Source organism: Hyposmocoma kahamanoa, unplaced genomic scaffold, assembly GCF_003589595.1.
Source record: "Hyposmocoma kahamanoa isolate Upper Pololo Valley unplaced genomic scaffold, ASM358959v1 78, whole genome shotgun sequence".
Classification (NCBI taxonomy): domain Eukaryota; kingdom Metazoa; phylum Arthropoda; class Insecta; order Lepidoptera; family Cosmopterigidae; genus Hyposmocoma; species Hyposmocoma kahamanoa.
The window spans coordinates 18,356,729-18,375,986 of NW_020653945.1; the positions used below are offsets into that span (position 1 = coordinate 18,356,729).

Genomic DNA, 19,258 nt, shown 5'->3' on the forward strand with positions numbered 1-19,258 from the left:
GTGTGTGTGTGTGTGTGTGTGTGTGTGTGTGTGTGTGTGTGTGTGTGCGCGCGCGCGCGTGTGCGTGTGCGTGTGCGTACGCGTGTGCGTGTGCGTGTGTGTGTGTGTGTGTGTGTGTGTGTACGCGTTATAAATGAATTAATTAATTAATTATAATTTTGTACAAATTGTGCACTTAGAAAGAAATGAAGTTAAGAATACGGCGACATTGCCACCCATTCTTTCTTATTTTAATAGTGAAGTGGCCTGGAATAGTTATCAAAGTTACAAAAGATAACATTGAAGAGGTTTAAATCACTGTAAGTAGTATTGTTATAAACAGGTGGTATATATATTTCATCAACTTGTTTGTTTGTTTGTTTAAATTCTTCGAAAAACGACACACAGACAGACTGTATTTATCTTATAGTGATTATAACGAACTAAATAAGTAGTTCTAAAAGCATATATAGGTACGTAATTATTTAACACTGTGTATATATATAATATTATGAGGTATATGCGAAAGCAACAAACACTACTCAGAGTTGATGCAATTAAGCTCAATTGCAGAATTTTAAAATACTGAAGATCGAAGTTCTTCATTCAGTTGGCAGTTTAAATCAGCAATGTAATAACCCACACACTCATCGCCCCGCACTTGGGAAACCCTATATCGCTGGTGCCATGGACACACACATAGACAACCACAAATTACGCCCAAGAGAAGTAAACGCAGGCTATACAAATATTTCTCTCCGCCCGGGAATCGAACCCGGGACCTCTGCGTGGCAGTTAAGTATGGTAATCGTTCGGCCACGGAGGCAGTTAAAGAAAAACTATTTAAATACCTCTACGAAGTGATTTAAGCTATTAACTATAGTTAGCCAACCAATTTTCCGTAGTCTAGACTAAAACAAGATGATCACCACCCACAAGGTAATCAAACACCATCTGATGGCCCAAGGACATGGCGCCAATACTATATTGTGTTTTTATCGACGACGATTTATTGAAGCACAGACGACGTTAAAAAGTTGTATTTTCTTTTTAACCTCCTACGGCATCAAAATGTACGCGCTTACTTGTCGACGAAATTTGTATTAAAAATAAAATTCTTCTAACTCATTTAATAACAACTTATACCGACAAATATCTTTTATAATTGATCCAAACGTTCAGAACAAATTTCTGGAATGTTCAATAACGGTTAAAATGGATTAAAAAATTTGTATAAACAAAATACTAACAGGTTTTAAATATAGGTTTACCTTGAAATAGAGAGCGTTGACGAGAACCATCCGTGTGTTTTCGTCGAAAGAATCCGGAGTAAGAAGGTTCTTGATACGATTATTGGTTTTGTTTTCAACCTGTGAAAACATCAAAAATAAATACTGTGAACGTGCACAAAATGACGAAATTTTGTGCTAAAAAACAGTAAACCTTTCATGGATCATGGACAGTACTTAAATATTATTATATTTCAGTACTTTTGTGCTTATATCGATTCAATGTAAAATGTTTAATGTAAATCATTGAATATTGTCAGTACGTTATTGATACTTCTCAATGGAGAAGCAATAGGAGGCAACTACAAACGTAAGCACTTCGAAATCGCACTGTAAAGCCCGTAGATGGTTTTATGAGATCCATATAACGAAATGGGATATGATCATATTCTAATATTTAATTTTACGATAAACGCTGTTGTTTTCAATGAACTACACATGGTGGTCGTTAATTTGGATGCTTCTACTATACCTCAACTTCGAAATATGGAAGCGGCTTTTCAAAAAAAAATATTTTCCGTTTTTGAAATGCGGAAATGACGTGACATATTACAATTTTTATAATATAAATGTATAAGACTTTGGCTCATTATAGATCTTAAAGGATTGATGACAACCAGGAATATGACAACGGGGTCTCAGTACCTGCTATGGATAGCAGAAATGTCAAATTTAATCTTAAACGATGCTACAGCGTCAAGAGCACTTCAAGCTTGACATTTAAGATTTAAATCCCACTCTATGCCGCTTACGATAAGAACAGTCCAAAGTACAACATGTCAAGCTTGACGTGCTCTCTTGACTATACGAAATTTTGGGAAAAAATTAAACTAATTTTTTCTCTTCGGATCGAAATTAGGTATTTACATTTTTTCACTTTCTATAAAAGATAAACATTAATTTAAATGTTACATAAAATACACAAACAAATAGCATTCTAAACCTTTATTTTTCCTGCGATTTTTTACTTCTAAATTTCGTCAATTCCGTTGTTGCAAGTTTTTTAGATACAAAATGTTCCAGGTAAACGAGCAATCGAATTGTAGGCGTGAATACGCGTCCAATTATCTGACCACTAATGATAACACAATTTAAACTACATTTGAGGCTATCAGCGCTAAAGTGGCGTAACCTACATTTAATTTCTTTTGCACAGTATTACTTTAAATGATACTAAAGTACATAATTATTTTATATTTGGATTATATTTTAACGTGTATTAAAAAAATAATATATTAAATATTTAAAAAATAAAAGACCGGGTGGAAATTTGTAATGCCACCTGGAGGGAAAGTACTCTAAATACTGGAGATAAAAATTTTTACTTAAAGGAAACATTCCTTTATTTTTTTAAAGAAATAAAACTGCATTCATAGATTTTCGAAAATTTCGAGCAACACGTTTTATTAAAATACGTCAAGATTTCATGGTTTTTTTTTGCATTTAATTAACCAATTTTGTGAGAGAGATTTTATTCTTATAATTAACCCTATCGATCGATGCAATAAAAGCGCAGGGTGCCTTTTTTCCAGATTAAAGCAGGTTCGATTCCCGCATGTTGCTAGAAATTTTCGAAAATCTATGAATGCAATTTTATTTCTTTTAAAAAATAAAGGAATGTTTCCTTTAAGTAAAAATTTCTATCTCTAGTATTTAGAGTACTTTCCCTCCAGGTGGCATAACAAATTTCCACCCTGTATAGGTTCACCACTTTTGCGCAGATATCATCATCGGAGGACTAGACGTGGGCTGGGGTTCCACCCCTGTGTTGTGGATATTCCCCGGATTCGCACGAAGCGTTTCGCTTCCACATTTGTATGGCGAGCGGCTGGGGAGTGGAATTCCCTGCCTGCAGACTTGTTCCCTGAACGCTATAACTGGGACCTTTTCAAGGCGAGAGTGAATAGGCATTATTCAGGTGTGCATGCTACATCCTCGACCTCATCGTCACTTTCCATCAGGTGAGATGGAGGTCAAATGCGCACTTATTTTTTTATATGTAAAAAAAGATAACCTCATTTGTAGTTGTAGTATTTTTATAATTACGAATATGTGACAATAACAAATCGATTCTAAATAATCGGGCTGTACCTGTAATATTCTCCAAAAATTCTTACCCAGCTGTTTATAAGGGAAGCAGCAGCCTGGCTATTAACAAAGTTAACCTTTTCAATGCCAGCATCAAAAACATTAACGGCATCTTTCTGCAAATTATCATCCAGTTCGTAACTACCTTCCATAATGTACACCCGGTTGGCTACATTCAGGGTCACACCTTGAATTGATCTAATCTTGGACGAAATTTCGCAGAATGATGAACGAACCTGTAAGGAAAAAGTTCATGAATATTCAGAAATTCGACATGGCTCAGCAAGACTAGCGCCCGTTACCGATATAGCCGCAGAGAAACAATTCTTGACAACTGTAACACACATTACGAAGTAAGCTCAACATTTCGTTTAATTTCTTACTTGAACTAGCAAAGTTCGTTTTGTAAATACAGTAAACTATCTCTCTATGTGTGGAACTAATGGGAATAAAGATAAAAAAATTATATTTATTTCCACTAGTTCCATGTATGGAACTTTTGGGTTACAATTGTTCCACGTGGAGTACATGGAACTACTGGGAATAAACGAAAAGTGATTGTAATGAATATTATGATGATTTACTACAATGATACTAATTTATTTTTAAAACCAAATGTGAAATCCAAAAACAAAGATCTGTAACAAACGCATAGAAAAATTCGTAAGGTCTGCTGACTCGATCTATAGCTCAGTTGGTAGAGCTATCACCCTCTACGTAGGTTAGAGTCCTGTCAGATCTAAGGATTTTTTATTTGTGTTCAATATTTGTATTCATCCGTCGAGTGTCCTAGAGATATACAATATCCCTTTAAATTTCGATAGTTTACTTTTTATAATTAAATTAGTATTGAAATGATATTCAATTATTTTTTGTGAAATTACTCCACTAGTTTGTTATAATTATTCATTCAATAAATTCCTTCTAGACGTCTTCTAGCAAACCGTGGCAGACTCTATACCAACTAAGCCACGGAACGAACCAGCGAACCTCACGAATTTTTTATGTGCTTGTTGTCGGATCTTTGTATTTAGCTTTCAACGACTTTTTAGCCGTAGCGCTATCTACGAGAAACCTACCATTTTTTTTTTAATTAAAAAATATAATAATTTTCTTATAAATATCGGGTTCTTAGGTATTTGCGATTGTTACACATAGGAAATGATACAATTTTTTCGGTTATAAATCGCGTAAATTTGTTTTTTCAAATACGGCAACGTTTCATCACTCAGCTGTGAAGTTGGTGAGTTGGAAAAAACAAATGTACTCGTATATATGTATAACAGTATTTTTTGTCGTGGATAAAAACAGCTGCGCGTTTGAGGCGCCGTGTGGCTCTAGGACGCTAATATACCAAAATCGTTAGAGACACCCGTGTGCTTCAACAATATAATAATAATGCTAAGTCAGGCTCGCCCGCGTGCCCGGGACGCTCATTTAAGTTAAAACGTAAAAGCTAAAGCAATAGAGCTTATTTTGTCATGACAGTTAGACGTGCGCGAGGTGAGCGCGATGAAATTCATGTCGAATAAATGGTAGCCCTAAAGGTAGCTGATCTTGCTAACCCGTCTCTATTTTCCACCCTGTATATTCGGATGACAGTAATAACAAACATTAGTGCACTTTCGTTGTTGGTATGTAAGTATGGACTATAGCATAGGTTCCCAACATTTTGACTCACTGCCCACTTAGGCAAGATAAAAAAATTTCAACGGCCACTACCACAAAAAATAATTGAAAACACGTATTTTTCAATTAAACACGATCGACGACGACGACTTAAACGACGATTTTTTAAACACGTTCACTCGAACTTTTCGACCGGCGAAGGCTACAAACGTTATTCAGAAACCAGTCATCGAATGTGAGTTACCGAATGTCTTATTGTTTACAAAGCAAGAATGTAAATCTCTTATTATTTTAAATAGTCTGGATTTTGTTCAGTTTTATAAATTTATTTTAATGCCAGACTAATCTATTATATTTTATTTTAAGCCTTTAAAGTCTTAAAAATGTATATAAAAGGATTTTCATTTTTCTTATAATTTGTTTCACCGACTAACTCCGTAAACGCTGTTGGATAACGATATCGTATCCGAATCCGAATCGAACGTTTAACTCGGAATGTTCTGAATAGCTCGAAAAGCGCCCTATGTTCTGAATTTCCATCTGCGTTTCAATTGAAGGTAAGGAGACCGCGGCGACGAACACAGCGAAAGTGGATACGCAGTGTTGAGGTCGGCTTTAAAAAAAAAAGTACGTTTACTACCCTAACTATTAAAACAAGAGATGAGCAGCCCTGGCTGATGCAGTCATCGGCCCGAGTAACATTATTATAATTTATTAAATTTATTTATTGCGCATTGGCTATACATAGAGCCATCAGCTTAACAAGCAAGAAATAATGAAGAAACTCAAAAAGTATATATAATAAAATATAAACTAAATTAATTTGTGTAAAAATTTACTACAAAAACCTGCCATATTTTTTTGGTTCCAAATAATATTTTGGGAGTGCCTAATTTTTTTCTCAAAAAATATGAAAATTACATACTAGTAACTCTTTTTTTACAAATAAATGACATCACCGTATCCAAACACATGAGAATCCTAACTACTGATTCACGTACAAAAAATTATCAAAAAATTACATGTTTACGAGAGTAGTGCAATAGTAACCAAATTTTCAGCCATCGTGTATTAAATTGAGCGTAGGAAGATTTGTGCAGGCACTAGGAAGTATTCGCAAAAACTTAAAATAGACTATTGTCTAAACTCACTTCATCATCATCGCGAACACCAAGAGCAGTAAGTAACTCCGAGTGCGTTGGTTCGATGGAGCCCAAAGCGAGCAAAGCGAGCACGTATTCCGCAGATAAAGGGGACGAAACTACACTTTTAGTCTTATCTAATTCCTGCAAAAAAATATAGGTTAATTAAATAGACTTATTAATACCATTAATCATCATTTTAATCACTCCTATATCTCCTAAACCTTGTATCAGCAAAAGTTGTTTCTATGTAAAAATTAAATACGAAAAATCAAAACCAATACATAAAATGGCCAGCATAAGGTGATGCTCAAAAAATTCCACCTTAATGTTTGGGACTATAGCGTATTAATATACTTAGACCTAATAACAAAAAAGTCACAGATCTAGTTTTAAACATTATAATATGTAGCGCGATGCCATCTATTATTACGATATGGTTTTGATAAGTTAGATATCATCTTTATTTAGATATAATAAGATTTATATAACTTCTTGTTGCTTTACTTATATCAAAAATCTATAATAATATATAATAATATAAAAACTCATTTTGAATACTAAAATTAAAAACATGAGGGTGTAATAAAAATAAGTTTAAGAAACTTACATTGCAGAATTTTGCCGAAAATGTGGCGATTGAGTTTGAGAACGATTGATCATCCATGGTTCCCGAACAGCTGACTATCAGTGAAAACAAGGAAACTGAAACGAACAACAACTCTTCTTCATAAAATTTGTTTGAAGGAGTAAAGTGACTAGTCGATAAGAAGATCAAATCGCGACTGCCTAACGCCTTTGCTGTGCCTGACATCCAGAGAACCGATGACATCATTCCTACCTACCGCCGGCAAACATTCTGACTCACTCTACCGATTAACCGAACTAAACCTTGAAACCACTAATGGAACTCCCAATTTCAACAATGGTCATTCACAAACACCAAACAAATGTACAAGCCGGCCGGTCAATAGACTCAAGGTCACCTGTTTTCACTATCGTATTAAAATTTAAATACTTACATACTAGAGTCGATACGTACATAACCTGATTTTTTTACTAACAACTCGGAAAAACAGCATTGACTGTGCGCGTAATCAGGTGCCGCGTAAAATTTTATTCTTGAAACAACAATCGATGATAAAATATGTCAACTATCAGTTAATATCAGCTAATCCTGCAAAAAGATTATCTTATTTATATACAAAAATACAAATATAAATAGTATTTGAAGTACCTATGTAACTATGTTGCTTAAAATAAATTATTAATGATATTATGATTACTTACTAATCGCAATTCGTGAGTTACGTATAGACAAACATTATACCAAAATTAAATTCCAAAACTGTAGACAATATTTTTGTGTTTTTGTGAAAACAAATCGTGTTTTTCGATTTTACATTGATTTAACGTTATACGCTTAGAGGATGGAAAATTCCATAGTCTAAGGTTATACGTGACAATTCAATGGCGTAGAATAAAATCTAGGACTATGGAACCATCCTCTAAGAATAAAATACAGACTTAAGCAAAGAGAATTTAAGCACTACGTTGACTTAAGTACGATCCAGCGCAAAACTCAATAGTAAATAAAAATATACAGAAGTGACAGACAGTGACAAACTACAGCACAGAGTAAAAATGATTCTATCAAAGAACAAAATTATGCTCTGTCAGAATAAAAAGCTAAATAGCTCTTCAATGCCACATAGAAAATACAATGAAGCAAATAACATTATAAGTATGTATTATTTACATACACATAATGGTTTAACGGACATTCTTAAACCTAGTACATTTAAAACTAAGTTTAAAAGTGGCTTTTTTATCTAATGCCACGAAAGTACATAAGTCGACTTGAACATTTTTTTAATGTAGCACCGAAAGCGCTGTGAAGTTTATTATCAATATGCTCCGTAATACTTAAAGCAGCAATTTGAATTATTTAATGAACATATTTTATATAGTAGTTATGTGACACCAAAAAGGTGTGCACATCGTGTGTGTGTACATATTACCTCTTTCCCGAGTTGAAGAGGAAAAAATTATTGAAATCTTCACTAGATGGCGTTGAAACTAAAATAATGTTCTCGTCGTGTTCTCAGTTTGTTGAGTTATTCATTTGCCTCTATTTATGTTAACTATTGCTTGTCTATCTATCTTCATTCTCTAATAGTTATTAGTGTCATAAAGGTGTTTAGCCTTAACACATACCGATGTTCCAGCCTTAACAAAAAAAATAAGCCTGGCCAACAAAGAACTTTTGTTTTTTAATATTTTTTCCCACTGTCATTCAAAAAAGAATTCTGATCGAAATGTGAGGAAAATTGTAGGTTTTGTACCATAAGTAGGTTTTGTACCAAAATTATTCCAAAAAATATAGTAAAATTGTAAGTTTTTTGGATTATCTATACCTAAAGTAGTAATCTAAATATTTGGTATTACAAGTAATATGAGTCAAATGATTTTTGATATCTAAATTGAAGAGTGAAAAAATCATAAGAGAGTCTGAAGGCAGAACTGATCTGCTTCTACAACTAAACTGCAACACCGCTAAAGGACACATCCCACCATAAAAACCTCCTATAAGGTTGTACTCATTCAATTAAAAAAGACATTTGAATTATGGAGCGGGCTATTGTGTGCATCAAACATCTACATCCTGCACTTTTTATCAATTTGCCTAAACATTATTCATATTGCTATTCGCCTAAGCCTGGTGGCCCATGTGCGTGCCCTAGTATAGTGCCGAGCCCGCGTGGTCGACTGGAAACACCTTATTGTGGTCCGAAACCCGTAGCATACAATCCCTGCAGGCCTTCCTTCACAACTCACATAGAATCGACGAAGTACAAATTAATCTTCTTCTTGGTATGTGTTCCGTTAATCATTGCCCAAATGTTCCGTGCGTTCGGCCATGAAATCCCGGAGAAAGAGGAGTGCAGGGAATATGAGTACATGCGCAGGCGCACCAAGCGATTCCCGTGGGGAGAAGGTATTAAGTCTCTGTTCCACAACGATCACGTGAACAGCCTGCCTGCAGAATGTAAACCTCCCCCGACTGACTATTGCGACTAAGTATTTCGTGTACCTATAATTAGGAATGAACGTTTGAAACTCAGTGAATGTGTTAAAGGTCTAAAACGTGTTTCTATAATACAATTCATAAATGCAAAATTTTAAAATTATATATTACCCATTGAAATATAAACGTGTTGCTGAAAAGAAGTCGCGTGACAATTGGTGGAAGTGTGTAATATATAACTAATATACAATTAATTATTAACAAAAAAAACAGTAAACAATATACCTACATCATATACTTATGTTTTATGATATTACCTATCTTAAGGTATAGAATTAAAATGTTTTGTGGCCGTACCTAATATTATTTGTCAACCCTTGTCTATTTTTATTTTTTCTAGGAGCCATTTGCATGAAGGCCTCCTTCAGTATAACAAACCATCACACCTAAAAAAGTCTCACTGCTTCATAAAAAATATTCTCGAAAGTTCACCTAATTGTAGGGTTACCTATTGCCAGGAACAGTAAGGACCACGTCTGAAAATACGTCCGAACACAAGAAATGCGCACGCATCACAGAGGCAGTGGTGCCCTCAATGCGCGACGGCGATGGTGGCAGCGGTGGCGGCGGCGGCGGTGGCGGCAGCGCGATAGGGCGGGCGGGTGCCGGGCGGCCGCGGAACGCAATCAATAAACCTGCTGACGTCAGAGGACGGGCGCGCGCGATTGGCCCGCCCGGCATTATTAAATAAACCTCCGGGCTGAGTGGCGCGCTTGGCGTCGCGCCGCGGGCACAGCACCGCAGCACGCGGCGGGCCCGCGCACCGCTGGCGGCGCCGTCGCGCTCGGCTGCCGCCCGCCATGGCCGACATGCCGGACCTCTCGCACCTCACGCCCGAAGAGCGCGCCATCATTGAGGGCGTCATGATGCGCCAGAAGCAGGAGGAGCAGCGCGAGCACGAGATCATGAGGTGCGCCCCCACCCCGCCCGCGCCCCCGCACTCCGCCTCGCCACATCCTGCCTTCGCCGTTACCCAACAATATCTTGCAACGAAATGCACCATATGTGACAGTGTCGTGATCGCATCCCCCATCCCGTGCTACGCTCCCTGGTTTAATCGTATTTTATCTATTGATAAAATAGGTGTATATAAATCGTGCTTTAGAGTATTGACGTAAATACAGTTCCTCCTGCGCGATCTATAATCTTGATTATTACAATACGGACGAATCAGAAAACGACAAGTCATCTGTTTTATGCGTGTTGTTTGTGTTTTTCAGTTATTTAGAAAATTATTCTTTGATTGAATCGTAAGTAAACCGCAATTGCTTGGGAAAATCTGTCGCATAGAATACGCAGTAGCAATAGACGTGTTGGCTATGCAAAGAGACGTTATTCTACGACTGTCTCTGACCTGACACATTGTTATAGCTCCATAAAAAGGAAATATGAAGTTGTAACTTGACCATAATTGAATTATTATCTGCAATAGCTACTGTATTAACGAACAGAAACTTAGACGTCACAAACACATCGAACAATCCCGAGATACATCTGGAGTAATTTATAATTCTAATTTGAGTAACAAATAAACACACCTAAACTTTCTATTTTCCTAAATAAATAAGTGACTCTTTGTTTATCTCTTCATCTACAAGTAAGTAAGATTTTCTTCGCAACAACAAAGCTTATACTTTATTGAACACTGAATATCAATCATAAAATTTGTAGAATTTAGCACTGAATAACGGGATACTGTATCCTGTGAAATCATTGTTATCAACACCACTGTCGTACTATCTTGAGGCCCGAGACTACTTTTTTATTTAAACCACGATGATAATTTTTGACTTGGTTTTTTCACAGCTCTTTCTCCATTCACAGCATTTTTAAATTAATTGCATTTAGTATACTACTATAGTATTTATTTGGTATGTAATATATATTGTTATGCTCTAAAGCTGTGTTTACCTTGAATTTCGTGAAGGATAAACTAATTTCATCTATGGTTTAGCGCAAAACCATCGGTCGGAGAATATTCGGAAAATAGGTCACTCTTATCATTCAAAGATAAGTAGGTTACCGCAGTAGGTACAGTTGCATGGTGCGATTTTTCTGCATTGTTGATTCCAAATTAGGACATATGAAAAGTAAATATGAGTAAAAGAAATAGTAAAGTATGCTAGAAGACGTCGGTTCAAATCCGGCCGGATCTCTCTGATCGGATTTTTCTGAGTGTTCAATCTTTGTATTAATAATTATAACAAACTAGTGGAGTAATGGAGTAGTAATAATTGAATATCAATTCAATAAAAATTCATATAAGCAAAATAATAAAAAAATAAAAATATTTCATAGCAAGGTTTATAACCTCTGTCTTTCTTTTTTGGGTGTTTTGTAAGTCAGGCTCCTCCATTTTCTTCAAAGGGTCTCTTAAAATGGTATTTATTCTTGCTTGCCAGACGCAAGCAAGACGAAGTAGCAGTTTTGGAGCAGACGATCCGCACACGTAACGAGATGCACCGCGCCGCAGGCGTCGAGCTTGCGGCCACCTGTCACATCTGCCTTAAGACCAAGTTCGCCGACGGTGTCGGACACTCCTGTCACTACTGCAGGGTTCGATGCTGCGCCCGCTGCGGTGGGAAGGTCACACTTAGATCAAACAAGGTCAACATACTTTACATTCACTTTATCATCAATTCATCACAATCACACTAAGAACGCGTACAAAAACTACATCACGCATGCTATTCCAGGTCATATGGGTGTGCATTCTGTGCCGTAAAAAACAAGAGCTGTTGTCTAAAACTGGCCAATGGATACATAAAAGCGCTGGTCAGGACTCTATGTTGTGGCAAATGGAATCGGACTTGCGTGGTCTACCACCACAATCGGACCCTTCTCTTGACAAAAGACCAAAGTTAGAGAGAGCTCATAGTGCTGCCGAAAAGGAAAATCAACCACTGCAAAGATCAGGAAGTGCTCTTCGCCGACAGTACAGTCAGCAGGAGGCGCGGTGTTACGGGGAGCTGGAGGGCCTGGCGCGGACTCATCCTCATTTAGTACACCCTAGGCAAAAGGCAGCTTACGGTGTGGATGAAGGGTCGCCGGCACCGCCAGCGCCAACGGTATCGCAACTGCTACCACATCCGCCCGGTCACCCGCCGCTACCGCCACGCTCCTCCTCCTCGGACGACGAAGTACCAGAGTGTGTCTCCGACGAAAACGACGAGTACCGCGACCGTGGTGAGTACAATTGATGTTGTGCGCTACCGCTGCCCCATCCCACCTATCATCAGCGATCCTTCCCACCCAGGCTAATTTTGTTTGTATCGCCTCACACATACACTAAACACACCACACGAGCAGGGAACGAATAGACATTACATGGCACATATTAACATTATACTTACATTACATCTCTGTTACAGTCATCTGTTGCACCAAACAAACGATAAAGTTAAGGTGTTCCGTGCGAGGTATTCTCTAATTTAAGTACTGATAAAAGTAGCAATTTCAGGTAATTTTTAATTTTAAGTTTAATTTACGCTATGTTATTCACAGAAACGGATAGTGTAGAGCACCTAAACTTGTCTGAATAAAACTAATGACTAATCTGTATACGTTTCCATCATATCTCTTCATGTAGATGTTCCCTAATTAATGTCTGTCACCGTTACATTTTACTATGTCCGATTGCAGAAGTTCTCAGTCGTATTTACAGCGGCTAAATGCTCGAACACATAAATAGTATGTGCGCATTGTTAGGTGTATAAGAACAATGTACTGTAGTGGTACCCGTGTGGTATGTGCTAGCCCGGCGCGCGGACGTCCCTCGCGCCGCCGTCGCGCCGTCGTCGCGGCCGTGTCCCGGCGCCGGCGCCGCGCGCTCACCCCGCCATCCACTGTTCGCAGGCAATAGAGATAGGAGCAGCTCCGACAGCTCCAGAAGCCAGCGACAGGCCATTTTAGACGAGAAAATGAAAAAATTCTTATCGGTGAGAACCGTGTTATTCGAAGTTTACATGCGTTGTAATATATCGCTAAACTAGATGTCTCAGTATTCGTTACTGTTCGTTGATCGTTATCGTTTATGTAAACTATCATTATTTCTTCCTCTGGTCGACCAACTGTGATGGCTGTTGAACTATATAATCAATCTCTTCTTTTTCGTAAATAATCAAAATCAGAAGCACTTTTATAATTCTTAAAACCTCGCAAGTTATTCTATCTTTGCTAAGTTATTTCTACTTTATACGCTTTTCTAAATTGCAAAAGTTCTTCTGAATTTTTATAGTAGTTTATACCAGAAATATTACAATGCATTACGTAAAAACACAACTGTTTAAATAGACTTTGTTGGTTTGATAATTATGACAAGTAACTTTAACATTCTGGTATAAACACGAAATTACGCATGCTTGGGCGAAAAGAGGTGTACCTGGTAGGTATTAAATTTATTTCTTAATATTGAGTTAGAGTTTGTGAACGTGTAATTTAATCATTGTTGTTTACTGTTTAATGCGTTGACACATCTTTCCGCTTACGCGTGAACACCGCTTTCGTTTCTTTCAAGGTGGAGGTTAAGAGTGTTTTAGTTAACTACATTAAAACATGGATTCAAAGTGGGAGATGCTAGCACAGTCGGTGCTGGAGTAAGAAAATGTAGACTCCGCATATACACGGTACGGTAACGGCACGCGCGCCGGGCCTGCACATTGTCTATTGACACACGGACTTGAATCCTGAGTAGACACCCCATTCTTTACTTGTGCGGTATCATCCTTAGGACAACTTGAGGCGTGTGCAGGCATCCGGCACCCGCACCTGCGCAGCGCCAGCGTAGCTGCCAACAATTATTACAATTTGACTAACCACTCACCGGCCACGTTCGACGCGAGTGTTTGCGGTCCATTCGACACAGCAAGAGCGCCTACCGGCGGGCGCAGTTTTGATTCCGTGACCGATTGTCGTTGGCGAGCTCGAGACGATGGGGAAGGGGCGTATCTACGGCCCTATCCGCCGGACGAGGGACCTCGCTCCGACAGAGCCGTATACAAGAGTGCCTATTTATGGGAAGATTCATCTGACAACAGACGTTTTACTGAAAGAAGAAAAAAGACAGTACGTTTTGACGGACACGAAGGTGCCGCGACATTCCCGCGGGGAGGTCGTGACGCATCTGGTGCTCCCCACGACTGGGCTTCGCTGCGCTGGGAATCCGAACGGCAGACCAGTCAAGACTCCGCAACCAAAGACTCGGGAATCGACACTTCTAGCACGTTTACCTCCAGCGAAGACTCGAACAGGGGCGACTGCCCTAAGGTACACATCATCCTTTACTACTGATACTTGAGACTAAGGCGCAAGAAATAATCAATAAAAGATACTATTTCTACGTAATTTATCACTTTAATAGTTGTTTCGTCTTCACTTCAATGATAATACAAGGACTTAATATGGGAAATACTAAAGGTAACAAAGGGTTGTGGTGAAGCGTGTTTATGTTTGGCTGCAGCATGATTGCATTGACGGGCATGCGTGGATACTTGTGCACTTTCGTGTTTTTCGCCACACACTATGCCATCGCCGTTCTACTTCAATGGTTTTCATAGTGTGTTCTAGTATAACATATACCTTCTTTATTATCTGGTTGTATTTTTACATGTAACTTTATGCAACAGTTCCCGCTGAGCTGGCAGGTGTCGGCAGACGGTACGCGGATGATAGGGCATATGGTTCTTCGCAAGAGCGTGGTGGAAGGAAGTTCGCATTCTTCGGCTGCAATCCTCGGTCTGAAGGTTGTGGGTGGCAAGCTTCTCCCAGACGGTACCCGTGGCGCCATCGTCGAAAAGGTGAAGAAAGGATCTATAGCCGACTTGGAAGGACAACTTAGAATTGGTAAGCAAATTCGCTCATGACAATGTTTTTTTAATTGAAGTTAAATGTATACAAAAGATATCAACGCGAACAACCGTGTTCTAACCTTTGTTTTATGATAGGCTTTTTTGTACCATAAATAGAACATGCATTATTGTCATTATATACCTCGGTCACGAAATCATGGCTCACGAGTGTGTTCGTAACATAAAGAGGTTTTATTAGGAAACGATAATATTATATTTTGTGTATTTTAAGATTAATAATTTTCATTTCAACGAATGAAGATAATTGTCACTTACTCAAGTGATAATTTAATATAAAAAAGGTAATAATAACATCTCCAAAGGTGCAAGCAAGACCATCAGACATACGGAATATTATTATTATTAAGGCTCATTTATATTGCCGGGGAAGGGAATGAAAGGGAATGTTTGTGACCATAGTATAACGAATTTTATGTAGATCAATTATGTAACGTATAAAATCAAATACGAGCAAAACAGGTCGCGCGTCTTCCGGAGAGTACTCGCCCAGTTCTGGATTTCTCGCAGGTACCTACCGTTTCGTCCACGGAAGAAAAAACAATAGAAATGCCTAAAGCTATGTTACACAAAATGAAATCTTGACAATGATTGGTCGTAGTTTCTAATTAAAAAACACGAAGTAAATTCTGGACTGTTAATATAATTTAATTTTTTCCCAGTAGGCATATCGTTTAAGATCAATATCTATTATGACGGTTTGACTTTATAATTGAAATTTTGTTCAATATCATTACTGCCTAGTGATGTTCTGCAAAATAAAGTCGAGCATATTGCGACGGTATAAGGTTTACTCTGTAACCAAACAATCTATTACGATAACCAGAAAATAGATTTTTTTTTTAAATGAAATAAGACTTAACGATGACTTGAAACAACACTGTAATATTACAGGTGCGACTATCATTTTTGCACTCCTAAGTAACAAAATAAGGCACTTTTCAAGATTTTCGAGGTTTTGCGCTAAATAATTAGACACGACCATAGCGTACAAAGCGAAAATGGCGGACTGAGGTCAAGAACGCCGCGTGTTCCGGTTTTAAAGGGTAAGGATGCTGGTAAAATTACAAGCACATGGCACTTGTCAACTTATGTCTCAATATGAAGGGCGCAGTGGCAGTGCCCCTCAGATCGTTGCGTTTTAAAGCTCTGAGTAGCACTGTAACTGTTATGTATAGGCGTGTAGCTTACCATCAGGCGCACGCCTTGTTCGTCCCGATACCTAAATTATAAAAAAAATTAAAATAAAAAAATAGCTCGTGCGTTACACAACTATGTACAATTTCGTTACAAAAAATAATATTAATTCCTTTCCATTCCTTTATAAATTGAGCCTAAAACAGCGCCATATTCGGTAGACAAAAGAAAATTATCAATTCTCACGAATCTATTTACGCTAAAATTAGTTTATCATACGCTTATTATCACTTAGTGTACTCTAAATGTTGCAACAGGTGACGAGGTCCTCCAATGGAACGGTGTACCACTGCAGGGCCGGTCGGCGGAGGAGGTGTCTGTAGTTGTGGCAGACAGCAAGCATGACTCTCATGTCGAATTAGTTGTATCGCGTCCGATCACTGCCGCACGCGCGCCCGCGCAACCCTGGCGCACACACAAAGGTACGTATGTTTTGTTAAATTTCGTTTATTCTATCCAATAATTCGTATCCTTTATAAAAAGACGTACGTGACCACGTCAAAAGTGCTTAAATCACATGAAAGCATTGACTTACCAATCAATGTCATAAATGTAAAGCCAACTACATTGATTATACAACTGCCTTCGTGGCCGAACGGTTACCACACTGGACTGCCTCGCAGAGGTCTCGGGCTCAGCTCCCGAGCCGGTAGAAATATTTGTATGGTCTACATTTATTTCTTTCGTGAGTTTGGGTGTAATCTGTAGTTGTCTATGGCTGTGTCCATGGCACCTGCGATACATGGTTTCCCTAGTGTGGGACTGAGATGAGAGTGTTGCGTTAAAAAAAATATGTGAAATTTTATAACTCTCCTATTTAAGAATCTATAGAACCTCAAATGCATTTGGCTGATTCCGCATAACAGTGAAAGTGTTGCATCAATCACTTTGAAAAAAATATATAGTAAAATTGAGGACATACACTGATCACTATACGAGTGAAAACACGATTCCTAAAAGTTTTGACAGTAGAAATAAAAACAAACTTATCTCGAAATTTTACAAGAAAACCGCAGTATTAAATAGGTACTTATAATGATTGTTTTATATCAACTAAACTAAATAGAATCAATTAATCAATCAGTCTACGATATATTTTTCAAATGGTTTTGAATTCGTTTATAAAAACAAAAATTTGCAATGAAGCCAGTGTCGATGCCGTTCGACCGGCGCAATAGAATCGATTCAGAACGGGAAAAATTTCTTAAATATCTTTAAGCCTCCTGAAAACTTGTAATTTTGTAAATGTGGCCTTATTACATGCACCAAAAGTGCGGATTGTCCCATATTGAGGCGTGGAAGTGGTACACCACTTTCCCACCGTTACAACCTTGATGCAGTTTGTTTCTACAATATTATTTTAAATGATACTATAAGTACATCATTATTTTATATTTGAATGCTATACGAAAATGGCACCAAATATAAAATAATTACATACTTCAATAAGTATCATTTAAAGGAATGTTCTAGAAAAAAAATGTGTTTACACCACTTTTGCGCCATTATAGCCTGAACCATTGCCACATCAGAGGGGTATAACGTAGACATGTTATAGGTATCTGTCTCATGTGTCTTTATTGTTGTCTATTGACAAAGAGACCGTAGCTGCTTTGTCATCATTCTATACATTTTCGTTCGTCCAGGGAAGTTCTGCCACCTTACCTATTTCTGACGCCAAGCAGTAATGTGAGTAAGGGTGCTGGTGAAATTACAGGCACATGGTACTTATCGTCGGAGATAGCGAAAATCCGCGTATGTAGCATTGGTAAAAGACGCGTATCTGCACAAAATCAAATTTTACAAGACAATGATTCAACGTCATTACTTCGTTATTTCAATGGCTACGACTTTCAATTTTGCAAAGTAAGCATTAATTTATATTGTCTACGGACTCATAACAATAGATTTCCATAAATCGCACTAATTGGTTGGCACCGACGTTATGTCTCAGGATCTCAGGATGGTAGGCGCAGTGGCAGACACCTCAGATCTTTGCGATTTAAAGCTCTGAGGGGCATTGCAACTGTTGTGGACATGCGCTTACCATCAGGCGCACGACTTGTTCGTCCTGATGTTATACATATTTATACTTGATATTATAATAAAACATTACAGAACTATTTTATAACAAACATCGCAATATTACCTATTATTTGGGAATTACATGTGTCCTATTTTTTACCAGTATCAATAAATCTTAGCTTAGTTTTATCACGAGAAATGAAAAATTACATTATATGAACTAAGTGAGAGAGAAGACGGAGTTTTGAACACGCTGTTATACCTATACATGTACATTGTTATTTTTCTTTTTTTATTTAAATATTTTACGTAACCTCTATCTACTGCAGAAAGTGCACATTTTGTCAACCTTACTTATATACAGCCTTCACCTTATCCAAAATGTCAAATTGTCTACAAACAATACAGTACGTGTCGTAGCGTCTACGTAGCAATTTATAACTATGTTCTTCGACCCGCGCCTACAGATACAAGATATCAGCACAAAGGCTATTAGGCATGTAGAGTTAGAGTAGTTATCGATAGAACGTGCTCAAGTGTTGTTATAGACCGAATGTTGATTAGCCAAGGTTTTGAGGACGCCGGCGTAGCCTTTCAGTTATAAAGATCGTATTAAGTCGCGTTTCAATTTCTAATAAATATTCATCTGATTATCAACCACAAACTCAGCGCGTATATGCGTCATTTAGAACGATAGATATTGTAGAGAGGTTCTTATCTCCTTCGCTCATAGATTTGCCTTCATATACATTATTTAGTAAATCTTTATCTGATTTTGATTATGTACAATATTTTTTATGATACTAAGTGCCGGGACTAACTAGTTGTGTCTGGTCCTGGTCGTAAACGACACGCCTGTCCATAACAGTTGCAGTGCTGCTCAGAGCTTTAAATCGCAAAGATCTTAGGGACATTACCAGTGCACCCGTCACCCTGAGACATAAGTTGAAAAGTACC

At 37.8% G+C, this 19,258-nt stretch overlaps 3 protein-coding genes across 14 annotated transcripts in view; 2 read left to right on the top strand and 1 right to left on the bottom strand.

Moving 5' to 3' along the window:
- Positions 1 to 7,637, bottom strand: part of LOC113233453 (serine protease inhibitor 3/4-like) — a 33,273-nt gene extending 25,636 nt beyond the window's left edge. For 3 of the 8 annotated variants that reach the window (XM_026468597.1, XM_026468595.1, XM_026468592.1), the window contains exons 1-4: positions 6,738 to 6,866; positions 6,137 to 6,271; positions 3,386 to 3,592; positions 1,251 to 1,349 (exon numbers count right to left, since the gene is read on the bottom strand). In XM_026468597.1, coding sequence (XP_026324382.1) covers positions 1,251 to 1,349; positions 3,386 to 3,592; positions 6,137 to 6,271; positions 6,738 to 6,794 — 498 coding nt within the window. In that variant the 5' untranslated portion in view covers positions 6,795 to 6,866. Of the gene's footprint in view, positions 1 to 1,250; positions 1,350 to 3,385; positions 3,593 to 6,136; positions 6,272 to 6,737; positions 6,867 to 7,149; positions 7,305 to 7,417 lie in introns of those variants that run through there. The other 5 variants (XM_026468596.1, XM_026468594.1, XM_026468599.1 and 2 more) reach the window with 4 other exon arrangements.
- Positions 7,638 to 8,657: 1,020 nt separating this feature from the next.
- Positions 8,658 to 9,455, top strand: LOC113233454. The gene has a single exon (XM_026468601.1). The coding sequence runs from the start codon at positions 8,756 to 8,758 to the stop codon at positions 9,206 to 9,208; it is 453 nt and encodes a 150-aa protein (XP_026324386.1). The 5' UTR covers positions 8,658 to 8,755; the 3' UTR covers positions 9,209 to 9,455.
- Positions 9,456 to 9,912: 457 nt separating this feature from the next.
- The window catches only part of LOC113232899 (regulating synaptic membrane exocytosis protein 2), a 23,632-nt gene continuing 14,286 nt past the window's right edge, over positions 9,913 to 19,258 (top strand). For all 5 annotated transcript variants that reach the window (XM_026467790.1, XM_026467791.1, XM_026467792.1 and 2 more), the window contains exons 1-6: positions 9,913 to 10,125; positions 11,618 to 11,822; positions 11,912 to 12,401; positions 13,945 to 14,480; positions 14,840 to 15,056; positions 16,534 to 16,698. In XM_026467790.1, coding sequence (XP_026323575.1) covers positions 10,016 to 10,125; positions 11,618 to 11,822; positions 11,912 to 12,401; positions 13,945 to 14,480; positions 14,840 to 15,056; positions 16,534 to 16,698 — 1,723 coding nt within the window. In that variant the 5' untranslated portion in view covers positions 9,913 to 10,015. The remainder of the gene's footprint in view (positions 10,126 to 11,617; positions 11,823 to 11,911; positions 12,402 to 13,944; positions 14,481 to 14,839; positions 15,057 to 16,533; positions 16,699 to 19,258) is intronic.